Source organism: Glandiceps talaboti, chromosome 7 (genome assembly GCF_964340395.1).
Source record: "Glandiceps talaboti chromosome 7, keGlaTala1.1, whole genome shotgun sequence".
NCBI lineage: Eukaryota > Metazoa > Hemichordata > Enteropneusta > Spengelidae > Glandiceps > Glandiceps talaboti.
Genome location: NC_135555.1, coordinates 8,688,043 through 8,712,817, shown reverse-complemented (window position 1 = coordinate 8,712,817; position 24,775 = coordinate 8,688,043). Strand labels below are relative to the sequence as shown.

General features: G+C 34.3%; 1 protein-coding gene across 3 annotated transcripts in view; it reads left to right on the top strand.

Moving 5' to 3' along the window:
• Positions 1–24,775, top strand: part of LOC144438236 (sodium/hydrogen exchanger 3-like) — a 55,276-nt gene that overhangs the window by 4,964 nt on the left and 25,537 nt on the right. For all 3 annotated transcript variants that reach the window (XM_078127282.1, XM_078127283.1, XM_078127281.1), the window contains exons 2-4: positions 7,504–7,970; positions 21,417–21,673; positions 23,388–23,605. In XM_078127282.1, the coding sequence (XP_077983408.1) occupies positions 7,504–7,970; positions 21,417–21,673; positions 23,388–23,605 (942 nt within the window). The remainder of the gene's footprint in view (positions 1–7,503; positions 7,971–21,416; positions 21,674–23,387; positions 23,606–24,775) is intronic.

Here is a 24,775-nt window from a genome sequence, read left to right as displayed (position 1 = left end):
AGAATTCTTAACATTAGACAAGCAGAGGGCAAGCATCAAATCTGAGCACATCATGCCATGTAATAACAAACTGAAGACACATTTGTTCATTCCGTGTAGATTGACCCTTTCTGGCACCATTGAGTAGAACTATGGTTTTGGAGTCTGGTGCATTATGTAACATTTTTAATTAATTGATTGATTGATTGATTGATTGATATTAGAATGCATACTTTCCATTGATTTGATCATATTGATGTTTAGTCTGTTAGATGCAGACATTTGTGTCATGCTATCAGCCAGCACCACTCATTTAAAAAGCCTGATATGGCTGAACAACACGACCTATCTTAGTCTAATTGATGTTACAACACAAAAAGGACAACAATGTTTGTGATCAATACAAAATACATCCACCTTTCCCAAATATGAAAGGAATCTTTCAAAAACAAGTAAAATATATATCCCCCGGTTGGCAGTGTAAAAATACATTTATGTACACATGTGTAACTCAATAACATTGATGTGTTTTATCCCAGAGTTGTACTTGTAAAAGGTTGAATATTGGTAATGTAGGAGACAACCCACGGCATGTATATCACATGTACATGTGTGTGTAATCGATTGTATTGAAGAAAGAGCTCACCATGAAACGTTAATGGTATACATGTATATGATTGTAAATGTCAAATGAAAATTTGTTGTAGTTTTGAATAGCTGGGATAGAATGTGTAGGTGTATTGGTAGTATGACACATTATACATGTACATGTAGCTATACCTGTATGTGATATATAATTGTAAGTGATAGCTACATGTATACATGTATGGCAGTCATGTGTGCCCCCCCCCCCATCCCGCTGTCACAAACTCGCACACTATTTCTGTAAATCTATCTTGAAGTACTGTTGTTAGACATTAAAACTGAAATGCAGAAAAGACACCACATTCAGTGAGAAAACATCTTAAATGGACAGCCAAGGAGTACAAACCAAACTTGTCACTTTTTCATTGATTACAAATGTATGTAATTATCACTAGTGTCTGGAATTTAGCCAAGCTTAGTGTATATGTTTGCCATATACATGTACATGTAGTATACCCATGCAAGTACAAACTTTTCAGTGGTGAAATATGTACATTTTCCACCCTGACACTAAATTTCATATTAAAATCCTCTTTCTCTCTCCATTAGTAGTTCCTGGTGTACAAATAAATACCTCCTTGGGAGAAAGAGAATTAACAAGAGTACATGAGAACCCCTTCATAATCATATACATTTGTACATACATCATATAGATTAAACGCACTGGACCAAATTTCTCAACTGAAAAAAAATGGTCATTTTGACATTTAAAAATAATATTTTAAATCTAAACAACAACAACAACAACAACAACAACAACAACAACAACAACATAACACAGTGGTTGGGGTCAAGGTCAACTTTATTTATGATTAATTATTGTACAAGATTATTTTGTCTTGTGGAAGAGAAACATACATATACTTTTACTGCATGGCAATGTACATTTATGTGATGTTTGCATGTGGTATCCCAGTATATAGTGAGTCAGCAACTATAGGTAAAATGAAACATAATCATTCTATAGTGTCTGTGTGTCACAAATCTTAATCTATGTCACACTTTTTGAACTCTTGTTTAGTGGAGAAGGTGATGACCTGAATGAAGGAATTTCACTTCTCAATTCTGAGACAGTTCCTTTAGCGTGCTCAATTATGAATAGACAGACAAGTCTCTCTCTCTGCTACCTGAACGTTATATGTATATAGCTTTTTAGATTAATTTCTCAGTGAAGGGAATCAAAACAAGCAATCCATGTAATGGCATACACACACTACAGATACATTAAATACTCCCTATGGATATACCGGTAGTTGTACTTCATTCTTAATGGCAAAAATGAATTAAATCTCACAGACTTTCCACCCATGAAAGCTATTAATTGACACTGAATGAATCAAAGATTAAATCCACGTGGAGTAAAATCGTTCCATTTTCATTATCAAAGAACAAATTACTGTCCAGTTTGTGCAATTACGTAGGTAATCTGCAGACATGAACCAAAATATAAAGTCAATGTACTGTTTGGTTCAGCTGGCTGATTTTTACACTACTCTAAGTAAATCTGGTGATTTTGTATAAAGTTTTATGTTGGTGTATTAAGTACCAGACAGTCTAGGTAAAGTGTACATGTACTGGTACGTGTAATTTAGGTTGTCTTAACTACTTACACTCTTTGTCATAAAAACTCAGCATTTGGATGTTTGAGAGACACGCAATCCTTGTTTGAGACACACACAGCATTTGGGGTTTGAGACTGAATCCTGGTCATAAGAGCTTAGCATTTGAGGATTTTATGCAACAATTTACTCTAAACCAGGACACATCAAAAGATGCGTCAGTCTGAGGCAACTTTTCAAAGCATTCTGCCTTGTACACTGTTACAATTTCATGTGGTGTTCGAGACCACACAAACTTGTTGTCAGTCCACTCACTCTGTTTTTGAGTAACTTGTTGCATAAACTTATCAAATGCTAAGCTTTTATGACCATCAAAAGATGCGTCAACATGGATATACAAATGTACATGGCAGTCAGTCTATGCAAAAGTCATTTGGGTGACTACCATCCATCGTCCTGGTAGTGTATTTCAGTGACAAACATCCAGCGCCCAGGTAGTGTATTTCAGTGGCGAACATCCAGCGCTCTGGTCTGGTAGTGTATTTCAACACAGACAGGGAAGAAACTTGTCTGTGATTTCAGTGATGAACAACCAGCACCCTGGTAGTCCTGCTTGCAGACTGTATAATACGGAACACAGTAACGACTATGTCCCTCAACAGAAGGGAGGGACAATTGTCAGAATCAAGTCCCGAATTGCTCTGTCTGCAAGCAGGACTAGCATGGTGTATTTCAGTGACGAACATGGGCATTTCTTGTGTCACAACTAAAGACATACTTGTTTACAAACTTTTAGAACATATACTGTTTACATCTGTTTATTAATTATCTTGTTTGTGAAGTGGAAATACATGTACATGTAATTGTATTGTAGCATACAGTAGTGCTGTGCTACATTATACAAAAATAATGTGTCAAAATTTGCCAAAATTTGTCATATGAATATCACCTCAAAACTTAGTAAACTGTTTTGTTTTACCAGCAATCTGAGTCATATATTAGGTGTATAAAGAAATATGTGTGTGGCGTGGGTGGGGATGGGGGTGACAGCTAACATACATGTACATGATATACAATGTAAAAATTCAGTTACATTTGCATGCATCAATGCAATGATATCATCAAAGTACATGTAGGCATTGAGTGACAGCATTTCCCAGTTGATTGCAGTGTTGATGATATAAATTGATAAACAAACTCCACAGATACTAGTATTTACAGAAGAGATTCATTGATAGATTGGTAGTCACAGTGTACAGGGTGGTATTACCTTACATGTATATACATGTAGGCATGTAATGAGAATTTAAACTAATCAATCAATAACTTGGTCTATTAATGATAGAGTTGTTGATGCAAACAAACTGGGAGAGGATGCACAGGTACACACAACACTAAGGATAATATCTCCCAACTTTGTCTATCAGTGATAGAGTTGTTGACAAAAATTAATTGTGAAAGAGGGCACGTATACACAAAGCCTGTCTACTCACTGGATCTATCACTACGATTATTCCTATCCATATATACATATGTAGCGGAGTCACAGATCTGACAAGTAGACAGGCTATTGTATGCACAATGGGAAGGATAATATCTAACTACATGGAACCAAATATCGCATCATGGAAAGCTTGTAGAATGTACATTTTAATTCTAAATATATAATGTATGTGTACATATATACAATGTACAGGGTACACAATTGCATTAAAATGACACTGTACAAAGCTGGTAGCCTATGGATAAAATGTCCTCAATTCAAAGAACTGTATATAAAGTTATCACATTACTGGCCAGTAGCATTCACATAGTATTTTAATTGTTGTTGAACAAATGCTGATCGATGGTTACAAACCGAGGAAAGGTAACTCAGGAAATGATGAAAGAAAAGGAAGGTACTTTGAATTCTTGAAAATTGTTATATAATAAACCTGACTTTGTAGATACATGTAGGCGTTCGTCAAAACCGCTAGACATGAAAAGTGAACATTTTTTTCAGGATAGGTTGATAAGTGTGAATGCACTTGCTTCCTATCATGAGTGTGCTGCATACATGTATATAGATAGAAACCTTGATGTATTAATTTCAATGTGCACTGAACTACATTTACCTTGACATGGTTTAATGCTTACTCTGTTCTAAAGAATCCAATATTTTGTTGTGATAATCGTGCACATTCCTGCTTATTCAAGATTTTGATTACAAGGTCATTCCTACACATTCTCAAAAGCCAGGCCATATTTTTCCGCTGATGCAGTGCAAAATGATATAGAGTTGCCGTAAAAGAGGCAGTGGTTTATGATAATATTCCATGACACATCATTCAGTTCCATGGAAACTTATCATATTACATGTACATGTAAAGGAAAGGAAAAAATCCAGTCAGACTCGTACAAAGAGTGTCAAGACAAATAGATTAGGGTATAATTTGGTGATGTCATCACTAGGGGTTTTCCCATAAATCCTTGCAGGAAATCTTCAAAATGAAATGTCAAGTGCACTAATAGAGCTTCTTTACAAGTATTTTTATACTGAGATGCTATTTATCTCTCAAATCATATGTAAGTTGATAGTAGTAATCAATACAAGTGTACTAAAGATAGAAATAAGTCTTACTGGACTTTTTAAGTTGATAGCAGTAATCAGTACAAGTGTATCAAACACAGAACTATTCCTGGCTGGACTTTATGTTAACTTGTACTTGAAATGAAGCGTACTTTATAGTGCAACACTGGATGTTTGTAGCTTATTGCTAGCATAGGTATCCAAACTGTCTCATTCTACAGTACATGTACATGTATATGCATATAATATCATGATTTGAAAAACCTGAAAATAAAACACCATATCAGAACGTGAACTGGATATTACATGTAAGTTTCTGGTTCATGTTATACATGTAGGTTCGTTAATATATACATGTATGACATCACTTTGGAAGCTTAGAGTTGAATACTAGTAACTTATTGCTAATGTACATTCTGAGCCATCTCATTCTGCATTATACAAGTGTGTAAACAATAAAATACACTAATGCTGTGATTCCAGAGTAAGTTAATCATAAATTTTACATTTAAGTTACTTGTTCTTTGATTAGATTCACCATAATAAATAAGTCATGAAATTACAATTTACATTGTACAAATACAACTTTTGTCTAGACATAGATTACTGCTTTACTTCTTCGTTCCCAGACATAAATGTTATGATTGCTATCTATGTAGTGATTACTGTCTGTGTAGTTACCGTAGTAACTATCCACGTCAACTTTCCATCAAATCAGAGTGTGTTTGTCTACATGTGATGTCTAATTGCTTGTTATGTGATGTGCTTTGCTTTACTTGGCATTGCTTTGCTTTGTTTGGCTTCAGTTTTTAGCAAATTGAATTTTCATGTTTCTATATGTATTGACTTTTCCATTGCTGTAGTCCTTTGATATTTATGATGCGAGTTTAGATAAGCTAGATAATGTCATCATAGTTTATATTACATCAACAAACCAGTAGCAATCATCTTATATAAATACAAATGGTGCTTATTATAAATTGAGTGGTGTTAAGTTCTACAGATGTTTGCTATATTGACGTCACTTTTCATGTCTATATCCAATGTTCATGTCAAAGAAATCAAGTACTTTCAATGGTACATGTAACCACCCTTCCCAAAACACCCCCTCCTAAACACACCCTCCCCTTATTGTTGCTCCACTCAAAGTTTGTTGACATTTAGAGGGGTTTACTTACTTCTAATTCCATTTCATTCCCACTCTATTTTGTATTAGTAAGATTTGACTGATTATGATTTGGACCAATTCAAAATGACTTAGCTCACCTGGTGATCTGTTTGACAACAAATGAGAAGGCTGTTTATAAAATTTTAACCAATGCCATTATACTTCTTGACTAATCTCTCCTGGTTATTAGTTAGACAACCAATCAGTAGGTGTCTAAATTACTTGCCTCATTACCATAGTACTTGCTGTAATAACACCTGGTGATGACTTTCATCAACCAATCAGTAGGTGTCTAAATGCTTGCCTCATTACCATAGTACTTGCTGTAATAACACCTGGTGATGACTTTCATCAAACAATCAGTAGGTGTCTAAATACTTGCCCATTGTCATAGTATGTATTGTAATAATACCTGATGATTCTATTCATCTACCAATATCAGTAAGTGTCTAATATAAATGTACTTAGCCATTGCTATAGGTACTTGTATTTATATCCCAATCTCCTGTCAAGATTATTTTAGTCAATCCTTTATTCAAAAATGTACAGATGTAACTCACATTGTAAATAATTTGATTGTGTAATACAGTAATATGTATTATATTATAGCATTACCAATTCCAGTGAATTTTATGACGTCATCTCTGTACATTATTACTGATAATGTACTCCGTTATTGGGCATCGCGGCCCCGGAACTAGCACAACAATACAATCTTATTTGTTCTGTTTCTTCATACGACTCGAGGTATTTTTTCGAAATGTATGTCGTTACTTATGATTGTCATTTCCACTGTTTAAAAATACAACGCATTCATGAAACAAATTTGTGTTCACAGCAGTTCATTGAAGTGTATATGTGTGTGTACGTGTATGTACGTGTGTCGCTATGATTAGTATTCAGCTTCCGGGCCGAACATGGCAGATGATGTTCAGCGCTGTGTATATTATATGCTGTTTTGTATTTCTCAGTCTACAAATTCACTGGAATTGGCAAAACTATCAAATAATAACAATAATGTATGCCCTCCCAGTCCATAATGGACTCAAGCAAACTTTGCGCTCCATAATGGGCTCGGCTGTCGCCTCGCCCATTATGTCGTTCAAAGTTTGCTTTCGTCCATTATGGACTGGGAGGGCATACATTGTTGTTTAAATAATATCATTTCGTTGATGTACACATAAACTGATCTACATTGTACACAGTCATTGTATTAATGTACCCAAGTCACAAAGCTTTCAATTTCCTTGTAATTAAGACTGCATCGATATCACGTCTGATACAATCATGCAAAAATAGACTGACGTGTACATGTAGTTTACCAGTATACTAACAGTGTATCCTACAACTGTATCAAAGCTGTTGAACTATCAAAGAGAAGTACATTATCATTTTTGTAAACCAAACACACTGTGTTGCTTACACAGTACAAGTACATGTATATGACATGATATTGAAGTAGATTTTACCAATAAACTGTCCGTAACAAATCTCCAATAGTTTAGTGAGACTTACTAAGAGGTGAATTCTTTTTTCATGTGTACTAATTTTAATCATATATGCTTCTGTGTTTTATTCTACAGCTTTTCATCTGACTGACAAATTAGCCAGGATATTTCCAGAGAGTTGTCTCCTTATTATACTTGGTATTGTGGTAGGAGTCATCATCTATTTTGCTGCCAACGATGTGATGTCAGATTACACACTGGACAGTGACACTTTCTTCCTGTTTCTACTACCACCCATTGTACTAGAAGCTGGATATTTTATGCCAAACAGGTCATTCTTTGACAACATTGGAACAATTCTTCTCTATGCAGTTGTTGGAACACTTTTCAATTGTTTTTGTATCGGTGCCTCTTTGTTTGGAATTGTGTCATTAGGCTGGGTATCAGTACCTATGGATTTTTTAGACTGTTTAGTATTCAGCAGTTTAATATCTGCTGTAGATCCTGTAGCAGTACTTGCTGTCTTTGAAGAAGTTCACGTCAATGAAGTTTTGTATATTCTGGTGTTTGGTGAATCACTACTCAATGATGCAGTCACTGTGGTAAGTACATTAAGAATAATCTTATTTTCTAGTGTTGAATTTGTACTCTCCTGTCATGAATCCATGTCATTCTGTTCTTCTATCTAGCAAATGAAATGAAATGAAATGTCTAGATTCCATGGATTCAGACTTCTGTCAATATAGAAGTACAGTACATACAAACTACATTTTGTTAGTCTCCCCTATCCCCCAATATAAACCTGACCTTATCTTGACAACCATGCATGACTATAATTCCACATAGTCCCAGCTAAGTGTAACTAAGGAAACAACATTACAGATTTTCTTGTAAGAATTATAGAGAAACTTGGCATACAGTATAGTCTGTAACTTAAGAAATAACATGAAGTACCACGTCTATCAACCAGCACCAGTCTTCAAAGAGTAGACTGATAAATAGGGCTGAATGACATGATTTATCTTACAGTCTGCATACAATAAATATGCCAAAATGAAACAGAAATTATGACTCCAGCTGTATGGGTGTACATGTACATGTACAGTAACTAACATACATTTATAAATGTTGTATACACCAGTTTTAGGGCGAGATGCAGGTTGATAGACAAAGAATGACCTAGTTTACCTCTTTTAAAATGAATGATTCTAAATAAATGATAATGATAACTATCTAAAATTACATATTACTCTATCAGAAATAATATATGTGAATTTTATTGTCATGTTGTTGTTTTTTTCACATTGACCCAAAATGTGTGATTTTTTGGAGTGCAAACATGATTATTTGCTATTTCTATTCAATATTCTGTGAAAAAGTGTTACTTGACAATAAACTGCAGGGTTAGTAATGAAAATTTCTACCCAGAGTCCATGAACATTCTCGCAAACTGCAGAGTGACTGAGTCATTCTGTTTTTTTAGATTCTCTAAATTCAAACACAAATCTGACAAAATTCTATGTTCGGAATCCTATCATCTATCTTATTCCTTTGAAATTGTACGACAGTAAAATTGAGTTACATGTACTATAAATCTAAAATCTATAAACCATAAAGAGATATATATAGTTTTAGATAGTTACCATCGTTATTTACTGAGAATCATTCATTTCAAAATAGGTCAATCGTCATCTTTGATCTCCCACAAATCTACATCACCTCCAATAGCGCAAGCTGAAATAGTATGAAAAGAATTGAATATGAAACATACGATGTGATGTCAATTTTGTGTAGTGTTCGTGTTTCACAGTTTCTTTCAGCCCCGAATAGCTGTTATTGAAGACTATATATTATAGCAATCATTGTACAGGAAATTACTTTCTGTTATGAATCTGTGAAGAATAAATTGAACATTTGTCACCATTTCATAAACTTCTTATATAAATCTACGTGGAGTTAAACACGTAATTCTAATTATTTTGTGTTCCTACCCAGTGTGATTATAATGCTTTGATATGGATATCATAAATTTCATTCAGCATGCTTTCTCATCTACATGTGTATTTACACCTGATCAGAATGTGTTATTGATATCTAGTCTATTAATTCATATAGCATAGATGTACATACAATGATACATGCATTGCCTTCAATACCTATTGGTCTGTTAAGTCCTTCAGGGCTGAGTACTTGTATATTGAGTAATTCAAGGAATTCAAAGGTTGTGTAATGCTCTCTCTTTTTAAACTGGTTTACTGCATTGTGTGTTTAGCTTGCTATTTACACTATACAGCAGCTCTCTCAGTACACACTATTTGCAAATTGTATAAAAATCAATTCACTTGATTGGAAAAAATAGGATTATTATGTAACTGTGTATTGTACCCTTATTCACAGACAAGTAAGAAACTTTTGTCTGTGCCTTATTTAAGGGGAATACCACTCCAGGAAATAAAGGTATTTTCATAAACTTTTGGTTCTTGTGAGTTATTTCATGATTTCACATCATATAAATTAAGTGGGATTGCCAAGGGAACAGAAAATTATGGATGATATGAACATTGAATAGTTATGACTCCCAGGTGCTAATTTCCTTCAGATACATAGTCATGAATATGCATTTTTCATCTAATAAATATTCGTGTCTGCTGATACCCATTAGGCAATGGTGTAACACTGAAAGAAAAACAGAGGTAGTGAAAATGAGTTTCAACTTGATGTTCCTTGGCAATTGGGCGACATTTATGTGATGTCAAGTCATGAAATGACTTTCTAGAACCCAAAGTTTATAAAAACATCTTCTTTGAGTGATATTCCACTTTCATGAAGAACTTTGTGTATGTGATCTAGATACACTTGTATGATTTTTTACCCCGTATGATGAAAAGTCTTTTTGTTATTAAAGGTGACATAGTTGCAATAGCATTAAAACTTTGTACTGTACCAAATCAATCTTAGCTATCAATCTGAGTCATCAGGTCTTCTTGAGGGATGTGAAGTCACTATGTTTTATGATGTGTTCTGCTCTTATTATTTTCATTCACTGTCTTTTAATCATTTAACAATCAGTAATGTAGTAACAAGTATAATGGAATATTATGGAGTAACAGGTGCTATACTGCAGGCATAAGTTGTCTTGAATGTTTTTGTAGTGAGATATGCTACGTACATGGTACACTAACGGGGACACTTCCTAACATGTGTTGACCAACCAACAGATGATGTGTTAACCTAGGTTTAAGTTGTCTTGAATGTTTCTGATAAGTGCTATAGAAGTCTAACACTTCTGACATATTATATGGATGAATACTGAACAGGTGATATGCTGACCTTGGTTGACCTGAATGCTTCCAGTCCTATTCCTACATTAGATTTCAATCAGATTTATTGTGTGCATTGTCCAGATCTGGATTACCCCATTACTTTGAATCAGGTCATGTCCCCCATTGGTTGATGAGATACACATTCATTTAGATACAAATTGCACTTATCATTATAGAAGCTACAGTAAAACGACAAGGTGACCCTATACATGTAGTCTACTGAGTATATGTCATACAAGATGATCACAATGAATCAAGTATTGTTAGACAAGCTAGTCAAATACAATCAGTTTTATGGTACACCATAGATTATGATCACTGATCTTACCTGGAGACTGGAACTCAATGCCATGGGCAGGAAATGATAATGCATCTCTCCAGGGTAATAGTATTTTTAGACAAGATGGACACAGTGTGCTGAATATTCCAGGACAAGATAAGATTTGTGATAAATTGTGATTACTTATTGTACTGAGAATCTATAGAGCAAAAAAAACCCCACATGTTAGGATAATCTCACTCTTCTGATCAATAGTGTTTTGTGACAAGGACCTTAGATGATCAGAGTGTGCTGAGTATTTGAGGACAAGACTCTAATGAGATTTGTGATAAATTTTGATCACTAACTTTACGGAGAAGTTATATGAAGTAAAAAAAGACAATGTTAGGATAAATCTCACTCTTCTGATCAATAGTTTTTTGTGACAAGGTGATCAGAGTGTGCCGAGTAGGACAAGACTCTAATGAGATTTGTGATAAATTGTGATCACTGACTTTACATAGGAATTATATGAAGCGAAAAAAGACCATGTGAGAATAATCTCACTCTTCTGATCGATAGTGTTTTGTGACAAGGTGATCAGAGTGTACTTAGTATTTGAGGACAAGAGACTAACTGTGATAAGTTTGTGATGTATTTGTAATCACTGACTTTAACTAGCAGCTATACAAAGCAAATAAAAAATCTGTCAGGATGATTTCCGTCCCTAGAGTACCTAGTATGATGACAAGATAATCAAAGTGTTCTCATCTGAATATTTGAGGACAACATACCAAATTTGACAAGTTTTGTGATAGATTGTGAATCACTAGTTGACTTTACTTGGGAGTGACAAAGCAAATCAAATGTTTAATTAAAGCTGCAAGCAGGGTTTGCGGGTACCAAGCGGTTTGCCCAGCTGGGAATGATGTACTGCATGGAGCTTGGAGTAGTCTTCCTTCTACATGCTAAATTGTAAAGTTATCTAGTATATGCTGGTTTCAGAGAAGAATATTTTTAAAAATGATTTGGAGAAAAATCCAATATGGCCACCACTGTTAAATCATTGATTGTCGGGAAACTATGCATTGAAATTTTTTCTCGTTTACAAACTGTAAGGTAGTCAAGTACATAGTTGATTCTATTTGCCAAAATGCAAGTCAATCAGTGCAGTTCTTTTGGAGAAGTTGTCATTTTTAAATTTTCGTAAAATCCAATATGGCCACCATAGCAGTCAACCGAATGCAACGCTTTTCACCAACTTGAAAGACATCACTTAGATGATGCTATACACAAAAGATCACACTAAGTGGACTGCTCGTTCTGGAGAAGAATATTTCTAAAGGAAAAATGTCATTTTTTCAAAAATCCAATATGGTGGCCAAGGTCACGTGACCACACGCAATTTTATTGACCAAATTAAAAGGACAGGGGACATGCATACTACATAAGTACCAAATTTCAAACCAACTAGACCCCTAGGTTTTGAGAAGAAATTGTTTTAAGATTTTCACGAAATCCAATATGGCGGCCAGGTCACATGACCAGCCCGAAATTCCTGGGTCAGGTGTACAAGTATTCATCATGGTCCCCAGTAAGCCTACCAAGTTTGAAGGTTTACAGGCAACCATTTTCTAGTTCTAGCTTGACAAAACAATGGCAGAAGAAGAAATAAGAAGAAGAAGAAAAACCTTAACAACACCAATAGGAGCCCAAGGCCATAGGCTTGGGCCCCTAAAAATGACAAAATAATCAGAGTATTTTGAGTATAATATGAGAAGATACTAATGGAAATCTGACAAGGAACTGCTTGTAATCAATTGTAATTCCAGCATTTCACTCTAAAAGAAAACTACCCTGAAATAACTATACAAGACATATATCATATCATATATCACGTTTTCGTCTGTGAGTGATCTACTTTTAGGGCACCTTACATGTACATGCCAAGTTACATATATGTTCTACTTTGACATCTCCTAACTAAGTAATGTCTATATACTTCATTACTACTGTGTTGTTGATCCCTGGAAATCAATCTCCAGTTTAATTGGATATATGCACTTCTACACAGGTCAGTAAATGACAATGGATAAGAGGACATGCAGGGTTAACCAGGGTGAAGGCCACTCAACTATAGAGTGCAGTTGACACAGAATACTAAGCTAGGGAAAAGTCACTCAACTCTAGAGTGCAAAGGGCACAGAATGCTAGGGGAAGGCCATTCAACTATTTTTGTCATGATATACTTTATACATCATATCACTGAAGCTATTATTTATAGACCACATTCAAGTATAAGTATCTAAGGCTACATCATACATGTATGTTATTGAGGTAACAAACTTTCTGTGGACAATATTCAAATTGATCTTGACTATAACCTTTGGGGTTAATTCAGAATCAAGCTATGTATAATATATAATTATAAACATTTGTATATTATATATCTCAACATTTGACAGAGTGGTGGCCCTAGCTCCAATTGTTGTATGATTTCTCAGCAACTATGATGCTTTCAGTGTAAAAGCAAAGATAGGGAGCAGTGTTACAAGGGATAAACAGAAGACTTTTATAACAAGATCATTATAATAAACTTTGTCTTGTTGAATGTTTGGAAACAGATTCTACAACTTAGGCATGTAAGATGCATTGGCCATTGGACTCTAAATATTCAACATATTGTCACAGATGTAGAATATAGTAATTTGTGGATTATCAAATTCAACACACACTTTATTATGTATGTACCCTCTTTGAGACATACATGTACTTGCTGTACATTTATGTCATGGAACATAGCATTTTGTTATACATGTACATGTATATGTATATACTGTTTGAGACTTTATTTTGTACTTGATTTATAGTATACACATGGTACATGTACATTTGTATGTCTTGCAAGAAGTGACATAGAAAAGATTCTATGAATATATGATGATAGATGAATTCTAAGTACATGACTACACATTGACTTCCTGTCATCAATGTACATTGTACATCCGTTATAAATATAGTACTCTATTAAATTCTCTTTAAATAGTGAAATTTCTGATGCAGGTGATTTTCCTGAGCATACTTGCATACCTCGAGTCCATTGGTGTAATGTAGGTCGATGTACTTGAAAGTTTATAATTGCTTAATTACAGAGCGTTAAATTAATGCTGTGGTAATACATGTACATGGCAACTGTAAAATCGTTGATGCATTTCAACTCTTTTATTACATGTACATGTACACAATTAATACACATATATTTTACTAAGAGTTGGAAACCCAGTTGTTTTTTTGGAAATCAGTTTTATCCTTACATATACATACAATGTACATATTGAAAGTTTGTACCATAATTGTTGTGGGGACATGGTAAAATAGCTATGGAACCCATGTAGATTTGACATAATGATAATTATCGTACAATATTGAATATATATTGTGATACCATTGAGTAACCATGGCAATGTAATATGTTGTCATGGTTACCCAATGGTATCACATCTACACACGTTCTATTAAGTAATGACAACATTATTGATGCATTATCAAGAATAAAGTGGTTTTCCTTAGTTTCAGGTGAAAAGCCATGCACATTATTCTAATCACCAAAACATACTACGGTAATCATCAGTGTGTACTTTCAGAGCACTGACCTTACATTTAACCCTAGATGTCCAACATCTCCAACATCTGTGGTTTAACTTTAAGCACGATACATGTATGTAAATGATTCAATAATATAATTAGATATTATTTCCCAATATTTTCCTTCGTTCAGCCAAGGAAATCATGAGTGACCTAAGGGGCCCTGGTCACTACGAGTTGCTAGACAAGTAGTGATAACCCGTAGGTCATGAGTATTTTCTGACTGAATGAAGAAAAATATTGGAGAATGATATAATTATACCATTGCCAGTATTATAAAAAAAATTACAGAAAGTAATGTCAATTTTGAGGGTTTTGACTTAAACACAGCGGAACCAATGACGTAGCCATGTGCTGTTGTGACATAGATCCACGGTGTCGTGATGTAGAATGACCAGAGTATATATTCTATATTTTTTTGTTGAACCTGGCTCATGCATGGTAAAATGTCTCATATTCATGAGGAAACTGTCAGGGCCTTTCAAGTACAGAACATGAATTACATAGATATATTGTATATCATCATGATTGTGTCATGAAAGCAAAAACTAGACATTTTGAAATATTCTGTTAACTTGTCTGTATATCTACAAACGATACTTGATTAGTTACCAGTAAGTAATGTACTAGTATAAATCATACGCTGACTCGGGGAAAAAAGATGTTCAGTTGTAGTTTGAACTCACTGTGTACTTTCTCAATGTGCATTTATTATTCTATACGTATATCTCTCTCCTGATCTCTGTAAAATGTAATAGTTTTATGGAGTCATTTCCTGAATTTCAAGATACTATTTATGTGTCATGAGTATGAAGTCTTAGTTTCATATCACAAAATTGTTATATATCTACTTAGTATGTTTAGGACTACCTAGGTGTACAAAAAGAATATCAGTAAGGCTACCTATGTATATGTATATCGGTCGGCTATGATACAAATACAAATAAACATTTTTAAACCTATATTTTTCATATTATATGAGGTAAATGGAAATTTGTCCTTTGATTACCTGTGACATCATACATACCAATTACAAATGCACATGTTTACTTAAAGGTTAAGGTTTCAATTGTAGCTCCTTGCGTACTGTATGTCTGCTAGAAACTCTACTGGTTTATATGCCATTGATAGGAGTGCCAAGCTGTATATCATTGATGTATGTATGTACATCTACTCAAAACTTTACATCTTGGTTTTTATGTGAGTGCCAATTAATCAATATTTATGTACAAAATGTATGTCTACTAGAAACTTTACATCTTGGTTTTTATGTGAGTGCAAATTAACCACTCAGACTCTGTACATGTATGTCTGCTAGAAACTCTACTGGTTTTCATGAGAAAGCAAATTAACCACTCTGTACATGTATGTCTGCTAGAAACTCTACTGGTTTTCATTTGAAAGCAAATTAACCACTCTGTACATGTATGTCTGCTAGAAACTCTACTGGTTTTCATGAGAAAGCAAATTAACCACTCTGTACATGTATGTCTGCTAGAAACTCTACTGGTTTTCATGAGAAAGCAAATTAACCACTCTGTACATGTATGTCTGCTAGAAACTCTACTGGTTTTCATTTGAAAGCAAATTAACCACTCTGTACATGTATGTCTGCTAGAAACTCTACTGGTTTTCATGAGAAAGCAAATTAACCACTCTGTACATGTATGTCTGCTAGAAACTCTACTGGCTTTCATGAGAAAGCAAATTAACCACTCTGTACATGTATGTCTGCTAGAAACTCTACTGGTTTTCATGAGAAAGCAAATTAACCACTCTGTACATGTATGTCTGCTAGAAACTCTACTGGCTTTCATGAGAAAGCAAATTAACCACTCTGTACATGTATGTCTGCTAGAAACTCTACTGGTTTTCATTTGAAAGCAAATTAACCACTCTGTACATGTATGTCTGCTAGAAACTCTACTGGTTTTCATTTGAAAGCAAATTAACCACTCTGTATCTGTACATGTGTATAGCCTAGAGCCACAGTTTACTAGTACATGTACATGTACATAGGTTACTAGCCCATGTGTACTATTTAGTTTGACTTTAATAGTTATTGATATACTATTGTTGATTTCAGGAATATTGTAACCCTAAAATGGAAATATAAATATCCTAGCTGTTCCCCACAACCTCTCCCTTACCCCTCCCCTCATATTTTTGTTGTATATCTAACACACATGTTGTTACAAAATGTTGGTAATGGTATCAACATACTGAATATTTTGGGGGGAAAATCAAAAAGTTAAAATGTAATGAAAATCGTATTCTTGGCTATACAAAGTTAAATGGATGTACTTATTTGTAGGAGGGAGAGACTAGAGATTAAAATGTAATAACAAATTAGAGGGAGAAAGTGCACTGCAAGAATCTCTTTACTGTAAAAGTCTGAATTAATTATGACCCAAATGTTAACATCATGCTATGCAGGCATTTACCCTAGGAGTTGCTGACACATGCTGGTGAGGTGTATAGTGCCAGCCTGGTGTTCATGCTGAGCTAGTTTGGTGTCAATATTGGGTTCATGTAGACATTAACCCTTGTGTTAGCACTGAGCTATCCGCATTGTGAATATTGGATATGAGAAGTGTCTGACAGTCCCTAAAGTTTAAAGATGTTTTGAGTTGTCAATGTTTACATTGCTATGTATGTCTGCATTTGCAAATCATTGTAGACTGATGCTAATAACTCTGTCTGATTCTTGAGTTGTTCTGTGTTGGAGTTCAGACAAATAGATATATTTCATAAGTCCTGTAGAGTCAATACTGTTATTTCATTTCCTAGTCACACATGTACATATACTCAAAGTAACAAACACTTGGCATTGCTTTATGGTAGTGACCTTCTGATAATTTAAGATATTTCCAACAATTACTGGTATTTACTTATTTGAGATGATTAGTGTTTCTCTCCATACATGACTTAACATAGTGGTCATTGACATCTGACAATGAATACAGGTTATTGACCAGTATACATGCAATGTCATTATGACACAGACTTGCAGGGACTAGTGGTTTAATATGACCTGTTATTTCTGCAACATGTACTCCTGCCTCCATGTCATCATATGACATACATGTACATGTAGACTTGTTGTAACTCCTGCAACACTTTACTGCCACATAGTCTCGTGCTATCCCTTGTTGAATCTTTTAAGTTTTAGATCTTTCTTTTTTAGTTTAACGACCCCCGGTTGCATCCAGAGTAACTGCCATGGCCATAGAGTCATCATAACACATAGATTTGCAGAGAATGATAGACGAGGAACCTCTGCAATACTTTATGTTGTCATAATATCATTATAACACATACATATAAGCCTGTTCACGACACTTACGGTATATTCTGTTCAATTTCTCGTACCTTACGCTTGTAAATAGAATTGCGAAAAGCTGTCAATATGGTTTGAAAATATCCACCCAATCAGCTTTCTGTCACCATGGGGTATTCAACTGAAGTGCGTATGTAAATGAAACACATGCAAATGATGTGAGTATGCAAATGAAACACATGCAAATGATGTGTATGAATACCCCATGGTGGCGAACAAGCTCAGCTGATTGGATGGATATTTTCAAACTGCACTTCATTTGAATACCCCATGATGAACAAGCTCAGCTGATTGGATGGATATTTTCAAACTGTGTATTAACAGCTTTTTGCAATTCTAGACATAAGCGTAAGGTACAAAACTGTATGAGAGATTGCACAGAATATATCGTAAGTGCCATAGATAGGCTACATACATGTACATGTACTCATAACCACAACATGGATGAGAAGTCAATGCTTTCCTAACTGATGTCCCATGTCCCATGTCCCTTTAATAACAGTTGTAATGCTATCATGATGCATGGAAACTAGTGATAGACCTGTAACCTTTACTATACTTAATGTCAACATACTACTTTATATTAACTGATAATTATAGTGTCAGTTTAATGGATTTAACAGGACACTGTCTACTAGCAAATGTCTACTATGTTGTCCAAGGGAAGGTAGTCTAGTTCCTATACGCGTGTATCATTGCGATTCACACCTCCACTCACAGAAGGAGTTTGACCAGATTTGGTTTTAATAGTTAGAAACCACGTTGGCATCCAGACTAACTTAGGGAAGGTGAAGCCACTCTAATTGTGTGAAAATTGTTCTGTTCCCTGGAGTCCATAGTAAAGATGATATCGTCATCATTATTAATATTACTTGATCATAAAACATGTATTGTGAAATTAAGTATCTTTTTATTCTTCTACTATAGCAGATTGATATACACCATTGAACATTTATACTTCATTACTGTTTGTCTTATAATCGTGATATTTAGTGAAAATGAAATGATAAAAATGAAATTATAAGTTTACTATGTAAGAAGAAAAATAGACTAAATATAGATCAAGTAAGATCTTCTGAATTTAATCACAACTTACATGCACCATAATTTACCAACTGAAAGTATTATAGTGTGGAGTATACATCATAACATGTACAAACATGGGAGGAGTACTACTAGAACAGATCATATTTCTGTATGTTTGTTTATGATAGATATTTCATACATTTGACGTTTATGATAGATAATTTTCTAATATCAGTTCTTGATCATTAAAGAGATGAGTAGATATTATTCCAGGGTATTTTCTTTGTTCAACCTAGAAAAATTTTGAGTGACAGGTGGGGGCCTTGTCTCTATGAGTTGAAGATAAGTAGTCACAAAACCCCTTATGTCACAAAATATTTTCTGGCTGACTGAAGACAAATGTTGCAGAATGTAATGTGATCACATGTAATGTGATTATGTTTATGCAAGACTGGTTTTAGAAAAAAATGGGGAAAATATTGATGATTTTGAATGTTTTGACTCATATTATGAATATTTCAAAACATCCTGCCTGTTGTCATGATGTAGAATGACGGGGTATAAATATCATATTTTCTGTTTGAACATGTATAATTTAGCTTGTGCTTGGTATAATAATTCAGTGTGAATGAATTTGCTTATTTCAACATTGTGAGTTCTTGTCAAGTATTTGCCATGGGATTATCTGGCCAGGGTATCAATCCCATATTTTCTGTTCAAACATATACATCTTGGCTTGTGCTAATTTATTGCAGTGTGAATGACTTGGATGATTTCAACATCACGGTTTCTAGTCATGTGACACCGTGTTCACCAAGGGATTATCCGATTACAATGTTTACCTTGTAAAGAGTGAAAACTAAATCTCATCAAAACAGCTTTAGGTCTTACAAGGTTAGTTCTCTGAGGAGAGCTTAATACAACAAGATCTGACTGTCTGTCGGTGTATGCATAATGTGTATGTGTGCATCTGTAATGTTAAACTGAACCTCAGGCCAGTTTCATTCAAATCTTGTAAAGATCAGACATGCATACCTATATTATATTAATGACATTGTCAGCATGAAAACTATTTGTTGTTAGTTTAACATAAGTATATTGATCAGAATGACGGTGTACATTGGGTAGCATACACGTTTGAGTAGGATATGATTAATTATGTTACTGTGAGCTTTCTTGCAGGTAAGGTTGTCAAGAGTGCTTTAAAATTGAAGCCGTCTAACAGTACAAGTCTTTCAATATATCTTGGACATGTTCACCTGTAATTTAGTAGCATTTTACTGTACATGTAAATCAGAAGAGTAAAAGTCATTGACAGTGAAACATTGTGAGTTACAGCTATTCTGGTACAATTTCAAGACACTTCAGGTGTTTCTGCACACATGAGAGCAGTATTCACAGTACACACTTGATAGACCTCAGACTTCTAAATGTTAGGGTGAATCTCAACATCTACATGTATGTGATTAGTAGATCTGTATTCATGTCACACGTTAATCTAACACCAATGTTTGTATTTGCGTCTGTTTCTTGCAGGTGATATATGGTATATGTTTATACAAGTTGCATCTATATAAGTTGATCATAGCACACATTTGATAAAACTAAATGTCTGTGTTTGTTTATTGCAGGTGATAATATGGAATGCTTATTATATAAACAGTTGTCATGTATGTGACAAATCAATCTGTAATAATTGCACACATATGATAAAACTAAATGTTAGAAGTTATGTCTGTTCCTTACAGGTGCTATACAGAGTGTTGTATGTTTAACAGTTTACATGATCTATAGCCCTGTGCCCATGTAGAATTTTATATCAGTTTGAAATTGAACTGGAATCAGTTCTCCTGTCCGCATGCACTAAATCGGTTTCAAACCAATGTTAATAGTTGAATCAGTTCAAAACCATTTCAGGAAGATTGTTGTGAACCAATGGAAAGTACATCAGTTCAAAACCAGTTTATCAATTCAAATTCATTGCTCAGTTTTCTCATGGGGACAGAAATCGATTTTGAACCACTCTAACGGAATTGATTTAGAATGAATCAGTGTTAAATCAATTCAAGCATAGACCCTCCGTGGGTGGGAGGGTCTATGATTCAAGTGGGGAGAGAGGTTTAAGTTCATCAGAGCACACATTTGCTAAACACTGATGTTAGTTTCTCTCTATATCTTACAGCCGCTATATTGTATGTCTATACAGTTTGTATGTGTGGAACAAGTCAATCTGTATTCAAAGCAGCCAAACACTGATGTTAGTTTCTGTCTGTGCCTTACAGGTGCTATATCATACATTTAAACAGTGTGCATGTATGGGACTAGTCACTTTGTACATGTACATGTTAAGACTCTAGTGTTAGTTTGTATTTCAGTATCTACATTGTATGTGGCTAGTTTTACTCATAGCACACATTTAATAAAACTCTAAAATGTTTATCTGTGTTTCTTTCAGGTGCTATATCGTATGTTTAAACAGTTTGCAGCTATGGGAGTGGAGAATGTCCAGGCAGTGGATTGTGTGTTGGGAGTAACGTCATTCCTAATAATTGGTTGTGCTGGCACTATAATTGGTATAATATGGGGATTGCTGACAGCATTTGTTACCAAATTTACAGATCACGTCCGTGTGATAGAACCATTGTTTGTATTTTTAATGAGCTACCTTTCCTACCTCACTGCTGAAATCTTTGGTTTTTCTGGAATCATGTCGTAAGTATTACACAAATGCAGTCACTTGATTAACTTGTTGTACAATTTTATGTAATACTGTGAGTATATTTTACAAATTTAGCATGAAAGACAATTTTTCACATTTTGGCGCTACATTGTACTTTGTTTGGCAGATAAACAATTTTTTACTTTTCACTTTCAAATCACTTTTGTGAGTGAATGTTTTGATTTGAATTTGAATTGATTCTACCTTTATAACGTAGTAATTACCAGTGAAAGTGATTCTAATTTCATATTGATTTAATTTGGCATAAACATTGTTTCAGATAAATGTGAAGTTCAATTAATCTTACAGCCAAAATACAAAGTATGGTCACAGTATATGTATTGTGATGTGGTGTGGTACGTGTGCCACAGTGGTGTGGTGTGGTGTGGTGTGGTGTGGTGTGTTGTGTTGTAGTATGGTGTGGTGTGGTTTGGTACATGTATGAACAGTATGTGTGGTGTGGTGTGATGTGGTGTGGTACGATATGGTGTGGTGTGATGTGGTGTTGCTGGGTCTATGTTATGTGGTATGGTATGGTTGGTTATGGTATGGTGTGGTGTGGTACAGTGTGGTGTTTGAGTTATATGTGAATTGAACATGTTGGTATTAATGAAGTACAATCTATACCACATTACTAACTTATTCAAAGGTTCTTGTGACAATCATCATGGTTTACTATAGTCTTGTTTATTATGTTGATAATATAATTTGTCAGTAAAGTGTTGATTCTCATACAGTTTTCTACATCTAAACTGCCACCTAGATTCTTGAGATTTAAAGTGAGTTTTACCAGAGACATTTTACGTCAGTTGTCTGTACATAAAGATTTATCACCAGACAGACCTGAATAGCTAAATTCAGTTGACATACTTACATGTAGGTCTATTAGAGATACATCTTGCTAGTTATATATACTGTGCATCATGTAAATGTGAAGTCAAGTAAACCAGAGTAGATATACGGTACATGTAGTTAGATTCATCAGACTGATAGAATTAGTACTACTGGCGACTCTTGAGTGCATGTACATGTTCTCATTTGGGAGACTACTGACAACACTCTGTGATTAAGCCAAATTAAGGGCAGCTGACATGTCTTAGTTGAACAGAAAGGTCCTGATTACAAATCATTAGTTTATGGGAAACTGGACATACGTTGGAAAAGTAGCTGTATTGTGGGGGTGTACTGGTTTTGATTATACATGTACATGTATGTGTATATGTATAGGGAATGTTTCAACTTGAAGTTGCGTATGTGTGTGGGGTGGGGGTGTTTTGTAAGGGTGTACTGGATGTAAAAGTGTGTGTGTGTGTGTGTGTGTGTGTGTGTGTGTGTGTGTGTATGTATGTATGTATGTATGTATGTTGTATGTATGTTGTATGTATGTACATGTGTGTGTACCGGTATGTGTATGTGGGTCTGTCTGTCTGTCTGTGTGTACATACATGTAGTCATATCCTAGTGTATGTGCATGTATGTCTCAATACGTTTGTTGAAATTTTCCGTCACATATACTTTGCATGCTTTATAACCATCAGTATAGAAATCAGCTAAGCAATTGGTTAATGAAAAGTGTACAGTACATAATGTAGGTTGTGTTTCAATACAATTGGTACAGATTCTTGTATCTGTAATATAACTTAAAAGCACACTTTACTACCAACTTGATTCGTAGTACTGATATTTTGTTTTTATTTTCTCCACCAGTATTGTGTTTTGTGGTATTATCATGAAGAAATATGTGGAAGCCAATATATCACAGAAGTCTCACACTACAATCAAATATTTTATGAAGATGTTGAGTAGTATCAGTGAAACTATTATCTTTATGTTTCTGGGTTTATCAGCTGTTAGAGATGACCATGTTTGGGATGTAGCCTTTATTTTATCCACATTGTTTTTCTGTCTTTTCTACAGAGCTATAGGTATGTATACAAACTCTCCTTTCACATGTTCTGTCATAGCTATATGTATACAAAATCTGTCTCTCAGATACAAAATGTACTACCATTCAATACCAAAAACTGCTGACTTAACATCTATGCATGTTTTACAGGAAATATACCAATTTCTCTGACATTTTATTAGTAGTATGACAAAATGACATGCTATTAAGCTGGCTGGTACAGATCCTGTAACTTTTTAGTAGAAATATCAGATACAACCAACCATCCAGTACCAAAAACTACCAACTCAAAATTCTTCAAACACACAACTTAGAATGTAAATATGTGTACACAAGACTTCCATATGAACAAATTTAATAATTATTCGTATTTGATATGATTAATAGTGTATAATTTCATAAGTATAGACAAGCCATTATGTAATCAGTATTTTCTCTAATCACTGTCCAAGGTCTGGGGAAACTAAAAAAAAACTGAGTGATATGCACGTAGTCGTACTCTTAGGCAGAATGGCAATAAAGCAAATGGTATTGATTAAAATAGAGAATGCTGCAGGCTTTGAAATCCAACTCATGCATACTAAATACAATACACTGATTCTAATGACGTTTACTAAGTAAATTTGAACAATTTCTAGTAACAAATATCATATTATTATAATATGGAATACTTCATTTTCATATCAGAATATTTTTTTCAATTCATATTGTGTGAAAAAAAAATGTAAAAATAAAATGCAAATAATTCTTGCCCATAGATTCTCTTAAACCTAGACAAATGTAAATAAATGTAATGTACTATGGTAACTGCACAAAAAATGAGAGTTATATAAACTATTAAACTGTACATGTAATACTGAAAGATTCTTAGAAAAAATTGAATTTATTGCAGGTATTAATATCGTTGTACAAATTGTCTTAAAAATGTGCATTAGATAAGGATGATATAAATAGAATTGGCAATTTGTCCTGGTCACACATTGACAGTTGCAGTCTGAGAATATATATATATATTATAATTACATGACGTAGATTATCCAAGCAATTAACCAGATGACAAACATTTGACCTTTTCTATGTGTGATACTGAGTTACTGCTGATCACAATGTTGTATCGCAAGGGCAGTATTGAATCTTGTTTGTTTGTTGTGCCTTTGGGGACCAATGTTCCCTCAAAATCAAAGTACAT